The 18,616-nt window shown below is 49.0% G+C and overlaps 7 protein-coding genes across 7 annotated transcripts; 4 read left to right on the top strand and 3 right to left on the bottom strand.

Annotated features, from left to right (window-relative positions):
• Positions 1–395: 395 nt before the first annotated feature.
• On the bottom strand, positions 396–1,466 carry BKA55DRAFT_501477 (S-adenosyl-L-methionine-dependent methyltransferase; the record flags this gene model as incomplete). Its single annotated transcript, XM_046186831.1, has 1 exon — positions 396–1,466. One exon carries the CDS (start codon positions 1,464–1,466, stop codon positions 396–398), a length of 1,071 nt encoding a protein of 356 aa, XP_046055104.1.
• A 1,015-nt stretch (positions 1,467–2,481) lies between these two features.
• Positions 2,482–3,042, top strand: BKA55DRAFT_684552 (DNA-directed RNA polymerase; the record flags this gene model as incomplete). Its single annotated transcript, XM_046198658.1, has 4 exons — positions 2,482–2,525; positions 2,578–2,636; positions 2,686–2,796; positions 2,846–3,042. 4 exons carry the CDS (start codon positions 2,482–2,484, stop codon positions 3,040–3,042), a joined length of 411 nt encoding a protein of 136 aa, XP_046055103.1.
• A 308-nt stretch (positions 3,043–3,350) lies between these two features.
• Positions 3,351–3,869, bottom strand: BKA55DRAFT_684551 (uncharacterized protein; the record flags this gene model as incomplete). Its single annotated transcript, XM_046198657.1, has 6 exons — positions 3,351–3,389; positions 3,440–3,503; positions 3,555–3,582; positions 3,634–3,672; positions 3,726–3,782; positions 3,845–3,869. 6 exons carry the CDS (start codon positions 3,867–3,869, stop codon positions 3,351–3,353), a joined length of 252 nt encoding a protein of 83 aa, XP_046055102.1.
• A 593-nt stretch (positions 3,870–4,462) lies between these two features.
• On the top strand, positions 4,463–6,138 carry BKA55DRAFT_501632 (ribonuclease H-like domain-containing protein; the record flags this gene model as incomplete). Its single annotated transcript, XM_046186851.1, has 2 exons — positions 4,463–5,456; positions 5,507–6,138. 2 exons carry the CDS (start codon positions 4,463–4,465, stop codon positions 6,136–6,138), a joined length of 1,626 nt encoding a protein of 541 aa, XP_046055101.1.
• Positions 6,139–6,381: 243 nt separating this feature from the next.
• Positions 6,382–7,868, bottom strand: BKA55DRAFT_684549 (WD40-repeat-containing domain protein; the record flags this gene model as incomplete). Its single annotated transcript, XM_046198656.1, has 2 exons — positions 6,382–7,715; positions 7,775–7,868. The coding sequence occupies 2 exons, from the start codon at positions 7,866–7,868 to the stop codon at positions 6,382–6,384; spliced, it is 1,428 nt and encodes a 475-aa protein (XP_046055100.1).
• A 3,420-nt stretch (positions 7,869–11,288) lies between these two features.
• BKA55DRAFT_534065 (glycogen synthase) lies at positions 11,289–13,639 on the top strand (the record flags this gene model as incomplete). The annotated part of the gene is made up of 5 exons (XM_046189547.1): positions 11,289–11,367; positions 11,439–11,536; positions 11,589–11,864; positions 11,924–13,482; positions 13,534–13,639. 5 exons carry the CDS (start codon positions 11,289–11,291, stop codon positions 13,637–13,639), a joined length of 2,118 nt encoding a protein of 705 aa, XP_046055099.1.
• Positions 13,640–15,932: 2,293 nt separating this feature from the next.
• On the top strand, positions 15,933–18,415 carry BKA55DRAFT_589713 (uncharacterized protein; the record flags this gene model as incomplete). The annotated part of the gene is made up of 2 exons (XM_046194985.1): positions 15,933–16,402; positions 16,456–18,415. The coding sequence occupies 2 exons, from the start codon at positions 15,933–15,935 to the stop codon at positions 18,413–18,415; spliced, it is 2,430 nt and encodes an 809-aa protein (XP_046055098.1).
• Positions 18,416–18,616: the final 201 nt, after the last annotated feature.

Genomic DNA, 18,616 nt, shown 5'->3' with positions numbered 1-18,616 from the left:
GTGGCAACTTGCGCCTCAATTGCCAGTGCTGATGATGGATGTAAGTATTATAGAACTCTTGGCTAAGGCGCTGTCTGCTTCATAGGGATTACCATCATAAGAGAATATTCCTTATAGCTACCCCCACGGAGCAAGAAAACTTCGGACTTTAAGATAAGATACCAAAATATACTTAGTAAAGAACCCCTTAAGCTTAGGCTAATTTACCTAAATCTTTTTGTCGCTTAGGATTCGGGTCTTAAGTTTTCTTGCTTCCCCTACCATACCATGATGTGAGATATACCATATTTAGTCTTTTCAGTACTTGAGTAGTGAAACGAATTGAATAAGGATTTAGGTAATACTGGAGGGAAGAATACCTTGGCAGGCTCCTAAGCGTCTGTTCCTCCACTACTCTATCGCTCCGCCCGTTCCAGGTTGTGAATCAGAATGGATCGTATAAGACCATCACCTTTCACCGGAACTCGACATTCTTCCTTTGATTCCTTGAGATGCAGAACAATCTCTGTATCCTTCGCTCCCTCGATGTCAGGCCAGTCACGCCAAATTTCAGTCCTTGACTTTTGGGCGATTGGGTGACCGAAGTACAGCTGCAACACACGACGAGCCTGCTTCTCGTCGCCGATTTCGAATAGTACCACCCTCGGCTTTAGGAGTTCTGCAATGTCCAAGAGTCGAGCGTAAAAGACGTCTTCTGGGTTGCATTCACTCGGGCAAGGGATGTCTTTATCGGGAACCAATGCGAGACGCGGCTCATATTTTCGGACTGAATATCCGAGTTGTCCACGGCCGTGATGCCAGATATCTTCCGAGATGTATGGAGGATTAGACACAAGAATATCCCAGGGAGTAACGGCGAGCTGCTGCATGTCGCCATCACTGAAAACGTTTGCCCTTGTGATGTCAAGCCGCTTGTTTTTTGTAGGCTCAATCAAGTTTCCTAGGCTGACGTTCCACGCGATATTCTCCTGTGCGAGTCGGAGGGCTACAGGCGAAATGTCCACTCCTCGCACGGTCAAGTTGTCAACCGAGTGTTGGAGAGATGAGAAAACCCCAAGAGGTATACAGCCAGTTCCTGTGCAGAAGTCGATTAAGTTTACTCCACGGTCGAGTTTCCTTACGTCTTGTCCTAAAAGCTCTCCTGATTTGACGAGGTTTGTTAGGTGGAGAGTGTATGCTTCGGTTTCTGGTCTAGGTATTAAAACACCTGGTTTGCACTTGATGTCGAGTGAACCAAATGGCTGAGAGCCGAGGACATACTGAAGAGGCTCACCACGCCCTCTTCTTCGACATAGGTTGTCTAGCTGCCATGATTTATGTCGTGACCGTGATTCATCGACATGGCTTCTTAACCAGCGTAGTTCATTCTGGGCAGATTTTAGGTCCCGACAAGCTGGAAGAAGGCTTGCAATGTGTGGCGAAAGGCGCCTAGCACGCCGCAACAAAGACGGCTGAATGCGCGGCATGACAAAGGAACTTCATCGTTGAGCCTGCAACGGTGAAAGTCAATGCATGACAGAATTGTAAGCGTGCCATCGGAAGGTTGAGGTTGGATGCATTGTCGTGATTAACCGACCTTTAGCCTTCTGTCACGTCTGGAAGCTTTAAGCCTCTGAAGGCAGCCCCTACATCACCTTGCTTTATTCTTTAAGTCTTTGTTCACAACTTGTACTACTCGCTCAAGATACTACTTCTTTTTGGGTCTTTTTGGTGCTGTATCCTCTAGGTTTGTTCTATCCTCAGAATTGCTCACCGAGTGATTCAAGCGATACGAAACGCAGGTTGCCGACATCCTTGGACTTTTCCTGTAATCGCCACTTTACCGCCAAATCTCAAACCGTCTAGCACCCGGATCAAGAACCGAAGATGAACGCGCCAGATCGGTAAGATTACCTTTTTCTGTCTCTCTCTCTCTCTCTCTCTATGTCTCTCCGCTTCTTTATTCTGGTCTGGTTTCGTGTGCTTTCATGCTCCTTGCTCTTTAAGTCGGCAACAAGAGACGGACAACCAAGTCCGAGTCGAATACTACAACGCTCCCAACATGCAGTATACTGCTTTGTCAAGCGCCATGTGAAGCCAAATATCCAATGTTGATTAGGCAATCGGTTTGTGCCTTGGCATAGGGAAGAACTTTTACTCTGACAAGTTGTCAGTTCATATGGCTTAGAATGCATTTCTTGTGACTGGCAGAGTTAGTTGGCATTGCCCTCAAGCATATGTGCTCAGCTTCCTCAAGCAGTACTATTTTTCGAATGTCTGAAAGCGATCCAATAACTGTCAATTTCTTTGGTTCTATGTCCTGTGTTCATTTGCCTTGCCAGTGGCGGGCACTGTCAGAAGAGTTATATCACGACCTTCAAAAGCCCTTCCGAAGCAATAAAAAAAAGAGCTTTTTCCTCAAGCGAGTCAAGCTCATCTCATCTATGTCAACACCATAAAAAGAACATAGCATATATTTGTCTTTTCACCAAATATTAAACAATGGCTGGCGGTAACCCCAAGCACTTCAATCTCCAAGATGACCCGTTACGTTACTTTGAACTACTCGGCATCTACGCAGGCTAACAAACTTAATAGTTTCGAGCTCTTCTTACTCGGAGAGGGTGAGAAGAAGATCGAGGAGAAGGTTTTCTCAGGTTAGCTCTCTTGCGAGTTGTGTATATCCCGTGCTCACAGTATTCCCAGGGATGTCCAATACCTCCGATTTTGTTCTCATGAAAGAAGACCACACTCTTGGTAACCTTCTCTCCGAGCACCTGAAGATGCACCCCAATGTCTACATGGCTGGATATAAGAGTAAAAACCCCGTCGCCCTCGGCCAATCTTGTGCTGACATCAAACACAGTCGCTCACCCCAATGTTCCGGAGCTTTTCATACGAGTCCAGACAGACGGGACCATCACCCCTCGAGATGTCTTTACTTCTGTCTGTGAGAAGCTTATTAAACAGCTCGAGATGCTGCATCAGGAGTTCACGCGAGAGTGGGAATTGAGACGCATCACGAACACTGGTGAGCAGGGAAACATGCAGAACGGTCACTGAGTTCCGCGTTCATTACCACGATCATATTAGGGGTCATCTAAAACGGACAGGCATCATGGACGGTCGGCGTTTGGGGGCTGCAGATTACTGCTTATTTATTTTTAGCCAGATGTAAACTGGAATAAGCTCAAGATTAGACTCTTCTGAGCTATACTGCGGTCCTTGTTTTCTCTCAATGTGCATGCCGGGACACATGTATAAAGCAGGTAGCGCCAGGTTTGCTTGAATCTAAAATAGGGAGTCCTGCGTTCGAGGTGAATCTCGATCGGAATAGGTTTTGCGATGTTTATGATCCTGGTAGATCATTCTCAGGCAGCTCCTTCTGGACCTTCACCACCTGGGATCAACTGAGAAAGTCTTAGTACAAAAAGCAGACAATGAGTTGCGATTGACTCACCATGCAGATGTTGTTGCCGTTCAACAGAATCTTGGGAAGTTTAGTGTGGTTACCCGAGTAGTCACTATTGAGTTAGCCAGTAATGGAAATGCAATGATGGAGATGTTACTCATACAACTCGGTCACGTCCTCCAGAACCATGTCTATACTTGTGATTAGTTTCAGAAGACACGAACTGGGAGAGCAATACTCACTAACGTAGTCATCAAAACCGACGAGAGTTCCGCTGAATTCTATCACTTTTTCAGCACAATCGTTTATGAGAATACAGAAACTCGTCTCTCACCCTTATCGCCCTTCATAATGACCCAAATCCTAGAGCCCACACACTTGTCGATCAGCTCTACATAGAAGAGTCAGAATATAGCCTTGATATATTGGTAGTCCCTATGCAAGGCTACTCACCGAGAGGTAACAGTTGGGATGCCATTGTGAAAATGTGACGTGGGTGGATTGTATGAAGAGTTATTGATCAGACGGCTTCTTTGCTCAGGGTTATTAGTACATTCCCAAGTCAGGGTTCAGTTTTAGTTACCGAAAGCCAGATGTTTTATCTCAGAGTTGGGCTGAAGTCGTCAAGGTCGTCGTCTCAAAGTCTCAAAGTGGGATGGATTATGGAGGTGTGAATATAGAGCACGTCCCCACGTGCTCTCGCGATAATCATGGTGACTAAGCCAGTTGATCGCCCACCTCCACCCTCACCAAGCGACCCGCTAACGCTCAGAATCAATGATCGCTCTATTGACGCGGCTGCCTAACAAATCTCACATACTTACTGTACAGTAGCTTTCGCGTATCAGGGTCATGGGCTTTTGCCACAATGGCTCACCGACGCTGGCTACATTTCAGTCACTTCATACCCCAATGATACTGTCTTTACAGGGGCGCATTGCTGGCAGTGTATCAAGACCCTTGACAAGAACGCGTCGGTTCCCCTATACTAGTAGGTATGTTAAATACCCATCTTCGTCTTTTAAAACTTCCTGACGGTTCTATCTATGAAGGGAAAAGTTTAGCTCCAATATGTCACCAACTATAAAGAATCGTCTGTGGAATCCGGCTTTTGGGATCAGGTTTTCTCCAAAAAGCGATCACCAGCCATCGTATCCTTTCCTAGATATTACTCGATTCGTCCATACTCCTGCCTCTGGGTCTGAAGATGTTGAAAAAGGAGATGTCGAAATTGATGAGTTCGGCGAAGATGAGGAGTTCGAGCGTGATGCGGCGGAATGGTTCGATCAACAAGATCGGTTGGTGTTGCCTGCGATTGAAACCATCTCTGAAGGCACCCAGGTTGCATCAGACACAGATGGGGATCTCATCGAGGCCTCAAAACGGGAGAAAAGCCTGACGGATTCCGTCGCTGCTCCCCTCACATCCTTAGATTACACAATCGACACCGACCTTTGGGATGCAGCCCGAAAGAGTAAAGCGGGCTCCAGCCAGTCGTTCTGGTCCTACAAAATGTACCGTCAAGTTCAAGGAAACGGCGAGGAGCAGAAAGTCAAAGTCCACTACTGCACCTCAAAACATACGATGGAGCATGTTTGTGAAAGGTACTTTTCTGACGAGAAAGTCATTGGTTTCGATTTGGAGTGGTTTGTTGGGAGGGGCCCTGCCAATTCCAACCCTCGACGAAATGTTTCGCTCATCCAGATCGCTAGCCCAAGTCGTGTAGGGTTGTTCCACGTTGCACTTTTTCCCAGGGACGACTTTGTCGCCCCAACGTTCAAGAGGATCATGGAGGACGAAAGCGTAACGAAAGTCGGCGTGGCTATCAAGGGTGACTGCACAAGATTGAAGAACAATCTCGGCATAAACAGTAAGGGACTTCTCGAGCTGTCCCACCTCTACAAACTTGTCAAATACTCGAAGGCTGGAGAGCTGGACCGAATCAACAAGGTCATGGTGTCTTTAGCCGTGCAGACACAGGAGATGTTAGGTCTTCCCTTGTTTAAAGGAGAAGATGTGCGTTCCAGTAACTGGATGATGCGTCTGTCAACAGATCAAGTTGCATGTAAGTCAAACTTTGAGTTATCGGTGCTTCTGTAACTCACGCATATATAGATTCGGCTTCAGATGCATATGTTGGCCTGCAGCTATACTACGTCCTTGAGCAGGAACGCATGAAGCTTCAACCTACTCCTCCTCGACCAGCCTTCGTGGAGAAGAATCTTCCTATTCAGTTCTTGACCGCTGATGACGTTGACGAAAGTGATGCGACTTCAGAATCGGGGGAATCTGAAGTGATTGCTGATGTTGAGGCGGGACTTGATACGCCAGAAACCAGGCCTACACAATCAGTCGCGATGCCCACCACAAAGGCCACGCCCCCATCAGAGAGCAATTCTCATGATACAAGGGATCCCCGTATCCTCGCTGCTGAAAAGCACGCTCAACAATACCGCAGCACGACGCACCGCAAGTCGACTCCACCATTGTCGTCTCTACGCACTTATTACATGTGGTACGACAACCACGATCTTACCCCAGAAGCCGTTGCGACACTCTTACGTACTCCTCCTCTAAAGACAAACACTGTTGTTTCCTATATCCTTGATGCCATCATCTTGGAAGGGTTGCCTTTTTCCAAGGCGAGGCTTAGAACCGAGGTGCTGGTCCACCTTGCTCCTCAGTCACTAGTGAGTGCCAGGTATCGAGCATTGGTGGATGCAAGTCAAGAGTCAGAAGAATTATAAAATCGATGTTAGGATTTGAGTATACATATGGGGAACTACTCGGATCGGCAGTTTGGCTACAAGCTGGATTGGAAACGAATAGATGAAGATTGCTTATTGCCTTCTATTCAGGTTGTAATTCGTGATCTTCAGGCTCGTTGCCAATTGGTTAATAAAGTATCCCAGCCCATACTGTCCAAGAACACAATAAATACTTTTCAAATATAAAGGAACAGTCGCTTTTCAGTCCCTATTTCTATTACACTATGATCCTGGCCCAAACAGATCACGGCCTCTGTTGATCTGAACCTTCTTATCCTCACCACCACTCACAATACCCCAGGACTGATCCCAGGCCACACTCAGCACCTTGGCTCCATCACCAGCAGGGGGGAGCTTCTTGCCCTTCAGCCATTCTCGGCCTATGGTGTACACAGGCTCGCTTACGCTGCCGCCACCCTCTTCCGATGTACCCATCCGCACGCTTCGAAGATCCCACACACGACATGTGCTGTCATGAGAGCCGGACACAAGCGAGTGGTCGTTTTCGGGCGAAGGCGCCAAAGAGACAACCATATTAACGTGACCGCGGAGTGTCATGGCTGAGGTTGTAGTGGCTGACTCGCGGGGGTCGAGGAGGGTAATATGTCGGGCCGACGAACCAGCAGCGACAAGCGAGGATCCAGGGAGCGCCGTTGCGCATAATAGTGGGTGCATAGTAGTGAGTCGGCTGACCTCGCGCTGGGTTGTCAAGTCAATAGTGCGAACAGTATGATCTTTCGATGCCGAATAAGCGACCGTTGCGTCGTTGGGATGAAAGATGGCAGCAGTCACAGGCTCATCGTGGACAGGGATCAAAGCGAGAGGACCACGCTGTGCAGTGTTGGCGGCACTTGCAAGCTTGGCTCGCTTCGTGCTATGCGCAGAAGGCAAGCTCTCAGGATCTGCCTGGGGAGCTGTTCTTTTTGATGATGTCCAAAGACCGACTTTACCGTCGGATGAGGCTGTGAGAATACGCTTGGTGGCTCCGTTAATGTCGAGACTGTGGATTTCCTTCTCGTGACCCCAGAGTTCCATGCTGGACTTGAGGGCGCCAGAGAAACCATCCTCAGACTCGCTATAGTCCCAGACAATAACTTTGCGATCCAGGCCAGCTGAAGCCAGCTGCTTCTGCGAGATCCACTTAACCGCATTCGCTCGCTGACTATGACCACCAGCTCTACCGGCAGAAGACACTGCGAGTGCGTCTCCGGAGGGGTTCCAAACTCTAACAAGGCCGTCGTAAGAAGCACTCGCAACTCGCTCGGGGACACTCCCACCACCAGCCAGAAGGCCTGCTCGTGAAGTCGCAGATAGGAGGTCTATACCACCAACCCAGTCGTCATGCTCAAAGCTCGCTTCGTAAACCGGGGGTAGCAGACTTCGAACATACTGCAAAGTCAAGGTAGATTCAGATGAAAGACCATTTGTTGCAAGATACTCTTCGATAGAAGTTCGGAGAAATGTGCCATTGGCGAGAAAGTCGAGAGGGATGGGAGAGGAGGTGTCGAGCATAGACTCGGAGTTGAGAATGCGGGAGAGGCCATATCGTTTGATATCTATGATAAAAATCAGTCCCTTGTTTGCTCTAAAGTCTTCAAAAACATCAATAACCAACCTGCAGGCACGAGCAATTGCTGTTTAGAATCTGGGAGTACCAGATCCTGCTCAGTGGTGGTGAAGACGACCTTCACCTGTGCGACGTCCCCCATTTTTGCGCAGCTATTCAATTGTTGTCTGACAAATTATTTTCCAGGTGAACTGATTGGAAGTTGTAGAGTAAAAGATTTCTACTGGTTTTGAAGCCGATTGGGCTCCGGGTATCTCGAACGCTATACGTGCGGTGAAGTCTGCTTGTGGTAAATCAGTGCGCAAAGATCTCAGCAAAATCTAGAAAATTTTGGAAAATTTTGTAGCCTTGCATTAATTCTGGTCCCACTGCGGGGAGCCGATCTGAGCTGCTGGCCAATGACGATATCGGTGGCTGCAAGGCTGAACCATCTTCCTGGGGCTATACATAGTACCTAACTGTACAAAAATGAAAGATACCTTATTACATTAGATGAAGGTACATTTATACAGCAATTCCTTCATGAGCCTAATTTTCATGGCTTCCTAGTTTACAGCATTCAATCAAGCATCCCAATTATGGAGTGGGTGATCTTTGTTGGACAGCCCTGAGAGTTGAAGATTTTCATCTCTTGGATACGAACTTAAATTTGGTGTCGAGGCTTTCTTTTAAAGGTTGAGGTAAGCCATTGGGGCTTAGGCCGATACTTTAAATCCGTAAAAAGAATATCAGGTGTGTGGGTTGAGCCTCAAACTTGTTCTCCATCAACGAGATAGCATGCTGTTGAGCTGAACCTCGTTGAATGAAGTCACCATGTTTCTTGACAAGTGTCAACTCAATTTTACCCGTGTTGACCTCTACGGTGTACTTAAAAAGTAGCAGTCTTGTTTAGAGAAACATGACCATTCCCGAGTCAGCTCGCGAGTCAATAGCTTATGCCTGGGACTTTCAGCGAGAGAGAAACGTATTGTCTCTTGTCTTGCTTCCTTATGTCGAAGTAATGACGATGATTGACCCATATCAATTGCTGCTACATATGATCGCTTGAATAATAGCTTTCAAATCCAATGTATTGTTGCTAGGCAAAATACCCCCGTATTCTGTTACCATGGCATTTGGGGTAATAAAGCTCTACAGACGTACCACATATGTCTCGATGGAAACAGGGGAGTCGGGTTGACGGAGCAGTTCCAGCAAATGCATTCTTGGTAATTCCGTAGCCGTGGGGAGCTAATCTCGTAGTGTTTTAAGGAGAGACATACAACGCTGAATAAGGGAGTTGTTCAGACATGAGTATTACGGCTCGGGGTCTCGGTAGAACTTACACCGTAGAGGTTCGGTCGGTGGCAACAAAGCCACCTATCTCATTTTGTTTACTTGCGGTTTGAAGGTGGTATGTGTTCTGTTATTAATTTTCGATAAAGTCGAACAATCATTGGTAAATTCTCTGTGGTGATCTGGAGGGTTTCCATCATGAGCTATAGATTGGAGGTTAGCAAGAAAATAGGATGCACCACCCTTGGGGTTTATGGAGATTTGGGAGGGAAAAGATCTTTTTCTTGTAAATGAGTTTATAAGACTTAGGTCTAGGATTAAAGTAAGCCTTGTTTATAGTCCCAAGACTTACAAGATAAGGTATCAGTAGACACAATGGTATAGTAGGGTTTGCCATCATCCTTCTATGACCAGCGCTCTGGAGAGTAGGAGGATATCTGTCCTGAAAATAGACATCATAATGTTGGCATCGATTTCAAAGGTGTGCCATAGTAAAAGGATTCCTGTGACTTGGGGAAACAACCACATCTGCTGAACATGTCGATCTCTGGTATTCCCCCGCATTCCATGACCTCATCCCGACATCCCCAAGAAGTGCCAGACCTGCGTCTGACCATACATAGGACAGGTCTCAATTTTTTTTTAGAATGAAAAGTTCTGTCTGGTCCTTGTACCTAATCGCTAGTGTGGTGAGAAGTAAAAAGTCTGCACCGTGCCAACATACCCTACAGAACGGGTGGGAGAGTTGCGCATGCCGTTGAGGAAAAACGTCGAGGCGTATCGACTAATAACAGGCAAGGAAAAAAGAGTAAAATTAACCCATGCTCCTCAACAAAGTGACTCAATCTCATAATGGCGTAACATCAAGACCTGGAAATGGCAATGAAACACCTTGATCAATGGGCCGGCCTCGGCTTTTTGACCGGAGTGGCGTTGGTGTTGCAAGGAGCTATTCCTTTTGATCTCAAGTTTGTGGCGTTTGGCCAGGTTCATTTCTGCGCGGTTAATCTTGATTGAGTTTAGAGGAGATGATACATGAGACCCTCAAAACAGTTTCGTCGAGTGAAAAGTTAAGAGAAAAGGTTTAATGGTCTGATGGTAGTCATATGATGGTTTCTGATATCTCTCTACTGGAGGCTTAGTCGAGTAGAACACTGATGTTACGCTCAATCGGCTCCTCCAGGCATTAACCCAGGACATTGTCTTTCTAAAAGCATGTAAGACGTTGACCCTGGTCTAGAGGTCCTTGGAGCCTAGAGAACGGCTCCATGTGGCGATGGGAGAATTGCCCTGGATTCCACAGTAATTTGGGCTTGGTATACGGGCCTTTAGGTTGGCTTTTGTTTAGGCGCCGTTGCTAGGAGCTTGGGGCCCCGACATCCCACCGACCCCACCCAAGCTTGGGCCGCTAGTACGCCAAAGTACGAGCTGAAGGCCTGAAGCTGTACTCGTAGGGGCATCACCACCAGGTGACATCACAGCCGATAGTTGCTGTAGTGGCCTCTTGGTACGTGCCGAGTACATTATTACACCATCTTCTTGTTAACTCAACGTCCTCTGCACAATATCCCTCCATATTGGTTGCTTGCTTCCAACTTCTTGGCCTCGTAATTCCTCCCTTAAACTTTCATTTTTCCCTTTCATTCTTCCTACCTTTTTTCTCTCCTCCTCACCACACTCGGTTCCTCTCTCTTGTCAATTGGTGTAGTGCTTCAAAACACCAAAGCAAATCACCACCGCCTGGACCTGAGATCCATCGTACTAGCTATAGCAGTACCCATCGCTGTTAGTGTTCTCTACTCCTCCTACTCCGCTCCCCATGGGCACATATCCATCTGCAGATGGATCCCTCTATCCCCTGTGAATGCCCCATGTTCAGTGCTCAGTGCTCACCCATCCCATCGCATGCAGATCCATCTCTTAGGTTAGGTTCGCTCTCAGCAGCGGCACAGTGACGCAACATCGAGACCACCACCATCTCGATTCGATCCCTCCGTTTCGCTTCTGCCGACTCCCCCCAGCCACGCCTCGCTGCTCCCGAGAAAACTTCTCAATTAGCTTCGCGGACCATCGTTACAGCTTCCTCCTCCTTTATTATAGCTCTTTTCCCTGCTCTCTCGCTCTCCTGTTCCTGTCCTCCTGAACGGTTTCTGCGCTAGCTCCACTGCTCAATTCAACGCGACTACACCCCTGGTCGAAGTCCATCAGATCATCGCGTTCACTGTCCAGCGAACTTCCCCTCAGCGACTTACTCCTCATCTTCTTGACTTGAGGTAAACACGTCAAGATGAGTGAAGGCGAGCAGCAGACTCGCGACATCAAGAACCACCTTCTCTTTGAGATTGCTACTGAGGTAGCTCATCGAGGTCAGTCGTTTGCGACAGCAAAGTCCCTTGCTCTCGCGAGTCTTTACATGCTAACTTGATGTGCAACGCAGTCGGTGGTATCTACTCAGTTATCAAATCCAAGGCTCCTGTTACAACAGCTGAATATGGCGACCGCTACACCCTGATCGGTCCCCTCAACCATCAATCGGTAAGCTTTCAGCTTGATGATTGTCATGACTTTCACATACTGACCACAATAGGCTGCTGTCGAGGTGGAGGAGATGGAACCCACCAACCCAGAGATCGCTGCTACCCTACAGTCCATGAGAGATCGAGGAATTCACATTGTTTATGGTCGTTGGTTAATTGAGGGGGCCCCCAGAGTTATTCTCATCGACACCAAGACTGCCTATGGTCGCATGGATGAGTGGAAGGCCGATTTGTGGGAAGCTGCCAGCATTCCTTCACCACCTGGCGACGATGAGACCAACGAGGCCATTGTTTTCGGTTACCTGGTCGCCTGGTTCCTGGGAGAGGTAAATCCGCTGGACTATCCCGCTTACGTGTCAGATCTGCTAACCTTAATATTTTGTAGTTCGTCTGCCATGAGAAGAAGAGGGCTGTCATTGCTCATTTTCACGAGTGGCTTGCTGGCGTTGCCCTGCCCCTCTGCAAGAAGCGCCGCATCGATGTTACGACGATCTTTACCACACATGCCACTCTTCTCGGCCGATACCTCTGCGCTGGCTCCGTGGACTTCTACAACAACCTGCAATGGTTCGATGTCGATGCTGAGGCTGGTAAGCGCGGTATCTACCACCGATACTGCATTGAACGAGCAGCCGCGCATGCCTGTGATGTTTTTACCACAGTCTCTCACATCACAGCGTTTGAGTCCGAGCATCTGCTGAAGCGAAAGCCTGATGGCGTTCTGCCCAATGGTCTTAACGTCACAAAGTTCTCCGCGGTTCACGAATTCCAAAATCTGCATCAGCAGGCAAAGGAGAAGATCCATGACTTTGTTCGAGGGCATTTCTATGGTCACTACGACTTTGATCCCGACAACACACTATACCTCTTCACTGCTGGTCGTTATGAGTTCAGGAATAAGGGTGTCGACATGTTCATCGAGTCCTTGGCACGATTGAACCATCGTCTCAAGGCCGCTGGTAGCAAGTTGACAGTTGTTGCCTTTATTATCATGCCTGCTCAGACCACTTCGCTCACTGTCGAGGCGCTCAAGGGTCAGGCGGTCATCAAGTCACTCCGAGATACCACCCATGTTATTGAGCAAAGCATTGGCCGTCGCATCTTTGAGCGCTCTCTTAAGTGGCATGAGGGTGATCCCATGCCCGATGAGAAGGAGCTCATCTCTGCTCAAGACCGAGTTCTACTTCGCCGTCGTCTCTTTGCCATGAAGCGTCACGGACTTCCCCCTATTGTCACCCATAACATGCTCAACGATCACGAGGACCCTGTCCTGAACCAGATTCGACGTGTGCAACTTTTCAACCACCCCTCTGACCGAGTCAAGGTTGTCTTCCACCCCGAGTTCCTCAACTCTGCCAACCCTGTCCTTCCTCTCGATTACGATGACTTTGTCCGGGGTTGCCACCTGGGCGTCTTCTCTTCGTACTATGAGCCTTGGGGCTATACTCCCGCCGAATGTACCGTCATGGGTGTGCCCAGCATTACCACCAACCTTTCTGGTTTCGGATGCTACATGGAAGAGCTTATCGAGAACTCGAGCGACTATGGTATTTACATTGTGGATCGACGAACCAAGGGTGTTGACGACTCCGTCAACCAGCTCACCTCGTTCATGTACGATTTTTGCGGCAAGAGCCGCCGTCAGCGTATCAACCAACGAAATCGAACAGAGCGCCTTAGCGACCTCCTCGACTGGAAGCGTATGGGCATGGAGTATGTCAAGGCTCGTCAGCTAGCTCTACGCCGTGCCTACCCCAACTCTTTCAGTGGCGACGATGAGGAGGAGGACTTCATCCCTGGTGTCGAGCAAAAGATTTCGCGACCCTTCTCTGTTCCTGGCTCGCCACGAGATCGCACTGGCATGATGACCCCCGGCGATTTTGCCAGTCTTCAGGAAGGCCGTGAAGGCTTGAGCACTGAGGACTATGTTGCATGGAAGCTTCCGTAAGTGAACATTTGTGCTTGGTTTGAAGCCCTGGCTAATATTATTTGCAGTGAGGAAGAAGACCCCGACGAGTACCCATTCCCCCTAACTCTTCGAACGAAGCAACCTGCCCCCCTTAGCCCTTCTGATAATGTCCCTGTCAACGGAACCCAGTAGGATCGATATGCCAGACTCATGCGGGCAGGGTTTAGAGGAGAGAGAGAAGGGTAGGGACTGTATTTGAGTGGACGGGCGAACTTTTATTAATTATTGTTGTTTCTGGGAACGATCAAGAGGTGGAAAGGAGCTTTGTCATCAGGCAGAAGCTTACATGTCATTACTGGTGTTGAAGCACATCCGCATTGTCGCAATTTGCATCCTGCGCTTTTCTCGTTAACTAGTTAAACCCGCTTAGAAAATCTGATTATGAAGCCTCTGTAGTTATTTCCGACCCTTGACATGGTTAGCATGGAATGATCCGCATAACGGAGTGATCTCAGACGTGAAGCGCCTTCGTATGGCCTCAGGGGTCAAGAAAACTTTTGGCTTCTAATTAGGGTGCCAAAAAAACAAAAAAAATGCGCACTCTAAGGCCTACTAAATTGTACTAAACTTACCTAAGTCTTTTTGTCGCTTAGGATATGGTTCCTAAGTGTTCTTACCTTGCTTAGCCTGGCTACCCTGAAGGGCACGACTTTTCTTGCAATAAGACTGTCATATATCGGGATACCTGGGCTTTAAACTGTTCTTACCAGAGGAATAATGAGTCAATTAAATTTAACTCTTTTTCAACAGAAAGCCAGACCGTATCATAGCCATGGAATGAAGAGACTAAAAAAAACAATGTAAAGCCCCCATTTATATCATGACCAACGACAGCTCTAAAACTTCTCTCAACGTCTCAAGACGGCGGCTACAGTAATGAATGGCTGATGTCGAACCGAATTGTACATGACAACGAATTCAATCTGTCAATGTCCCCACTAATAAGCCAAGGTAGCATGATGTGCACCGTGCAGTTGCATGCGGGAACGAATGAGACCCCTAGAGCTCAAGGGCGCCTACTGGAGAAGCTATCATCAGCGCATGGTTGGCCATTGGCGGTGAAGGATATGCCACACTTGATGCAGCGCGAATGCATGGCAGCGGGACGATGCCGTGGTGACAGAGGCTTAGTTGCATGTAAACAAATGGGGTTCATCATGACAACATGTTAAAATGGGTAAGAAGAGCGTGCTAGTTGGAGGACAGCATGATGATAGATGATAAAGAGAAGGATTTGCCAGCTCATGATGAGCACATGCTTCTGCACATGCGTGCACTGAGTTTAAAGATGAGAGAATTCATGTGTGTTTCTTTCCTTTCGAATTTATTTGTTGACTCTTCTTTGTTTTGAAGCTGCAGTCATCATATTCTCTTATCTATCACCTACAGAGATACTGTAGCTGCATTGACACCCTGGACCATCACACTGCATCGCACCACCATTTTCAGACTCTCACAGTCACTAAAATCCTTGCTGCGCTTCAGACTTCCCCGGGTTTCTCTTGCTTGTCTCCCTGTCCATCCCCTATATCGTCCCTGTCTGAGCCCCTCCCAGTAGAGGGCTTAGAAGCGGTGACAACAAACCAGAGCCTGAACCTGAGGGCAAGAGTACCTAAGAGGGATGATAGGGTTGGGGGAGACTGGGAAAGTAAAAGAGGGCCGGCTGCCCTCATAATGAAGAGTATCTAACTCTTTCTTTGTCTGATATAACTTACATAGTCGTTTCATTTTGTTCCGCTGGAACATTCACAGCGTTGGCGCCAGTATCATTGAATCACCCATCAAACACTAACACCGTCACTAATTGCTATCCTTTCTTTGTCAATAGCTTCACTCCACTTTGAGTCTGAGCACAGCCGACTTCTCCTGCATATTCGAACTGTCGATTGTTTATATACACGCATACATCCCACCCATAGCTGCATGCTTCATAACTCCCGTCATCCTCTGTCTCTGTCTCTCTTTTTTCCAGAGACACGTTTACTCCCATCATATCTTCATATCCCCACCATCTCACCACTTCGAATTTCGGATTTAGTTGCCCGCTGCGACATCGTCCATCCTGTCACATTTCTTCCGTCGTCCAATTTCTCCGGTCCGCTTCTCCTGGACAAGACCCTTCGTCTCTCGACCGCCTCAAAACCGCCGGTACCCAAGCTCTTCAGCAACAGACAACCAGCCGATCAAGTACCCAATACCCGTGCTCATTCTCACTAAAACGAAAGCCAAAGCTAGAAGCCGACGGTACCTGACGGGAACTAAAAATATTGTTAGCACAGCCAAGAAAAGCTCGTTGCTCCCCGAGAACAAAGGTTGCCCCCCTTTTTGCCAGATGCGGCGTGGGGTGTAAACAAATGAGACACGCCCGCAATCAGTACCCGACACCGAAATAAGGGCCCCCAGCTGGGCCTTGCCGCCTCACAAGATGCCTTCTGCTACAACAACAACATCTACCGTTCCTAATAGGCCAACTACTCCAAAACTCCGTCCCAGGAGCTCCTCACGCGCTATCCGAAGACCGAACAGCGCTGCATCAACTCCTAACCTCAAGTCCGCATACGCTTCACATTCGCGCGCCGCGCCGCCGCCTCTACCGCGCAAAGGTTCCCTGGCCCAGCTCACACAAGGCTCCCTCGCCAGCATCCCCGATGTTTCTGAGAGCTACGCCGTTGATACTGTCCTGAGCGACTCCTCACAAAACATGATGCCCCCCACGACGCCCGGTCGCTCACAGGCTGTGAACGTTGCGCTTGGTGACATTGTTGATGTCCCTGGTGGAATGCATGGCGTTGTTCGTTTCGTTGGTCCTGTGCAAGGCAAGAAGGGAGTTTTTGCTGGTGTCGAGCTCGACCAAGAGTTTGCCAGCCGAGGCAAAAATGATGGCGATGTGGACGGGTAAGAATAATACAGCGTTTCATGGGGTTTCAACCACTGACAGTAGCCAACAGCATATCATACTTCACAACAACAATCCCTGGTGCCGGTATCTTCTTACCTGCGGCTAAGGCCCTTCCTCGCCGCGATTCGATCCCGCCACTTCCCATGACACCAGGCGCAATGGGTGGACTTCGGGCTGGCAACCAAAACTCACTCAACTACACTTCCCCGACACCTGGTCTCCCCAAGTTCAGTGCTTCTGTAGGACCTGGCGCCCGGGCTCCAAGCCCTCAGCAAAAGCTGGCACCCAGAACTTCTCTCCCCCGGCCCGACTCTCCTGTACGCCGGATGCAGATGACACCCGGACCAAGACCGTCCATGACAACACCAGCCAAAACTCCCACCAGGTATGGGAGCCCAACGCAATCTCGCTTCGCTCAGAGCGTTCGCGGTACGTCTGGTGATCCAAGCAAGAGACCCCAGAGAATGGACCGGAAGCCAAGTCATGGACCGCGAAGTGCTTCAGCCTTGGGGTCGATATCAGGTCTTGATGATGATCCCGCACCTTTGGGAATCCAGCGAACCGGTACCAATGGAAGCTCCGGGTCGGTCTCGTCGTTCGCGATGAAAATTCGACCTGCGTCGCGTATCAACGTCAATGATGAGGAACTCGATCGGCTGCGATCACAAATTGAAGATCGCGATCGGCAACTAAAGGAGCAGTCCGCTACATTAGCCGACATGGAGAGTAGCTTAGTTGAACTGCAAAGTCTTATGGAGCAAGCAGACATGCCGGCGGCGCAACGAAACAGCTGGGATAACAAGGACACGGCACAGCTGCGCCAACTGCTGAGGGAAAAGAACGACAAGATTGCCATGCTCACAGCAGAGTTTGACGCTCATCGAGCTGACTTCCGGAGCACTATCGACACTCTGGAGCTTGCCAGTACCGAAACGGAGCGCGTGTATGAGAAAAGGATAGAGGAACTGATGGCCGATGTTCGAGAGCTCGAGTCGCGGAACCTAGACGTCGATTCCGTGGCGACCCAACTAAAGCAACTGGAGGAACTGGTCCAAGAACTCGAAGAGGGTTTAGAGGACGCTCGTCGGGGTGAAGCAGAAGCTCGAGGGGAAGTTGAGTTCCTGCGAGGAGAGGTTGAGCGAACAAGGACGGAATTGCGTCGCGAACGTGAAAAGGCATCGTCAGCTCCTCCCGCAAACGGCGATAATACAGTATCTTCCAAGGAGCTTGAGCAGAAGGATGATGAGATTAGAGGTCTCAAAGCCATCATTCATTCGCTCAGCCGAGACTCTATTCCTGGAGAGCCCAAACCCCCCGCACCAAGGCCTGGTTCATTGATGGCCGAAGACGTCGTGGCGAATAAGATTGCGCGCGACAATCTCGAACGACAAGTTGCTGAACTCCAATCTCTCCTCGAAAAGAAGAACAGTCGCGAGGACGAACTCGAGAAGGAGCTTGAATCACTCCGTCAGAACGGCACAGTAGCCAACAGGTCTTCTTTCAGAGACTCCCGAGACACTGTCGTTATGGCCCAAGCAATGGAGAACCGACCAGTCGAGAACCTCAAGAGATCCAGTACCGCTACACATAAGCGGGTCAGCACCCTCGACACAATGCCAGAGAGTGACGACTACTCCAATGCCACTGAGACTAGCACCCTCTGGTGTGAGATCTGTGAGACTAACGGTCACGACATCCTAACCTGCACCAACATGTTCGGTCCTGATGGTGCTAAGACCAACGGCGAGTCCAATGCCATCAAGAAGGCCAGCCGCGAGGAGCTCAAGCCCCATACCCCTACAGGTGATGATGCCCCTGCACCTCTCACGTCCTTCAGACTCAAGAATACTGGGCCTCCCTCTCCTGCAGTTAAGATCATGCCGAACCCCATGGAGTCAGGCCCCGTTGCTGGCAAGGAGAGTGGCATCATGGACCCCGAGAAGTGGTGTGCTCTCTGTGAGCGTGACGGCCATGACAGTGTGGATTGCCCCTTCGAGGATGCCTTTTGAGGGTTAAATTCAAATATTTGTTTTCATAACGCATAGCATGTTGGAGAACCATTGAAACGAGCATCGGCACGGCCTTTCATGAAGCCTTGCGAAGGACGAATAAACTATGCTTGGTGTACAGGGGCGTGATGAAAACCGCCTCATGCGTGTATCCCCTTTTCATGTTCTTATTTTCGAAGCTGGGGTCGGCAGTCAGGTTTT

Source organism: Fusarium redolens, assembly GCF_020744475.1.
Source record: "Fusarium redolens strain MPI-CAGE-AT-0023 chromosome Unknown BKA55scaffold_2, whole genome shotgun sequence".
In the NCBI taxonomy this organism is placed as follows: domain Eukaryota; kingdom Fungi; phylum Ascomycota; class Sordariomycetes; order Hypocreales; family Nectriaceae; genus Fusarium; species Fusarium redolens.
This window is presented reverse-complemented; position numbering and strand designations above follow the sequence as displayed.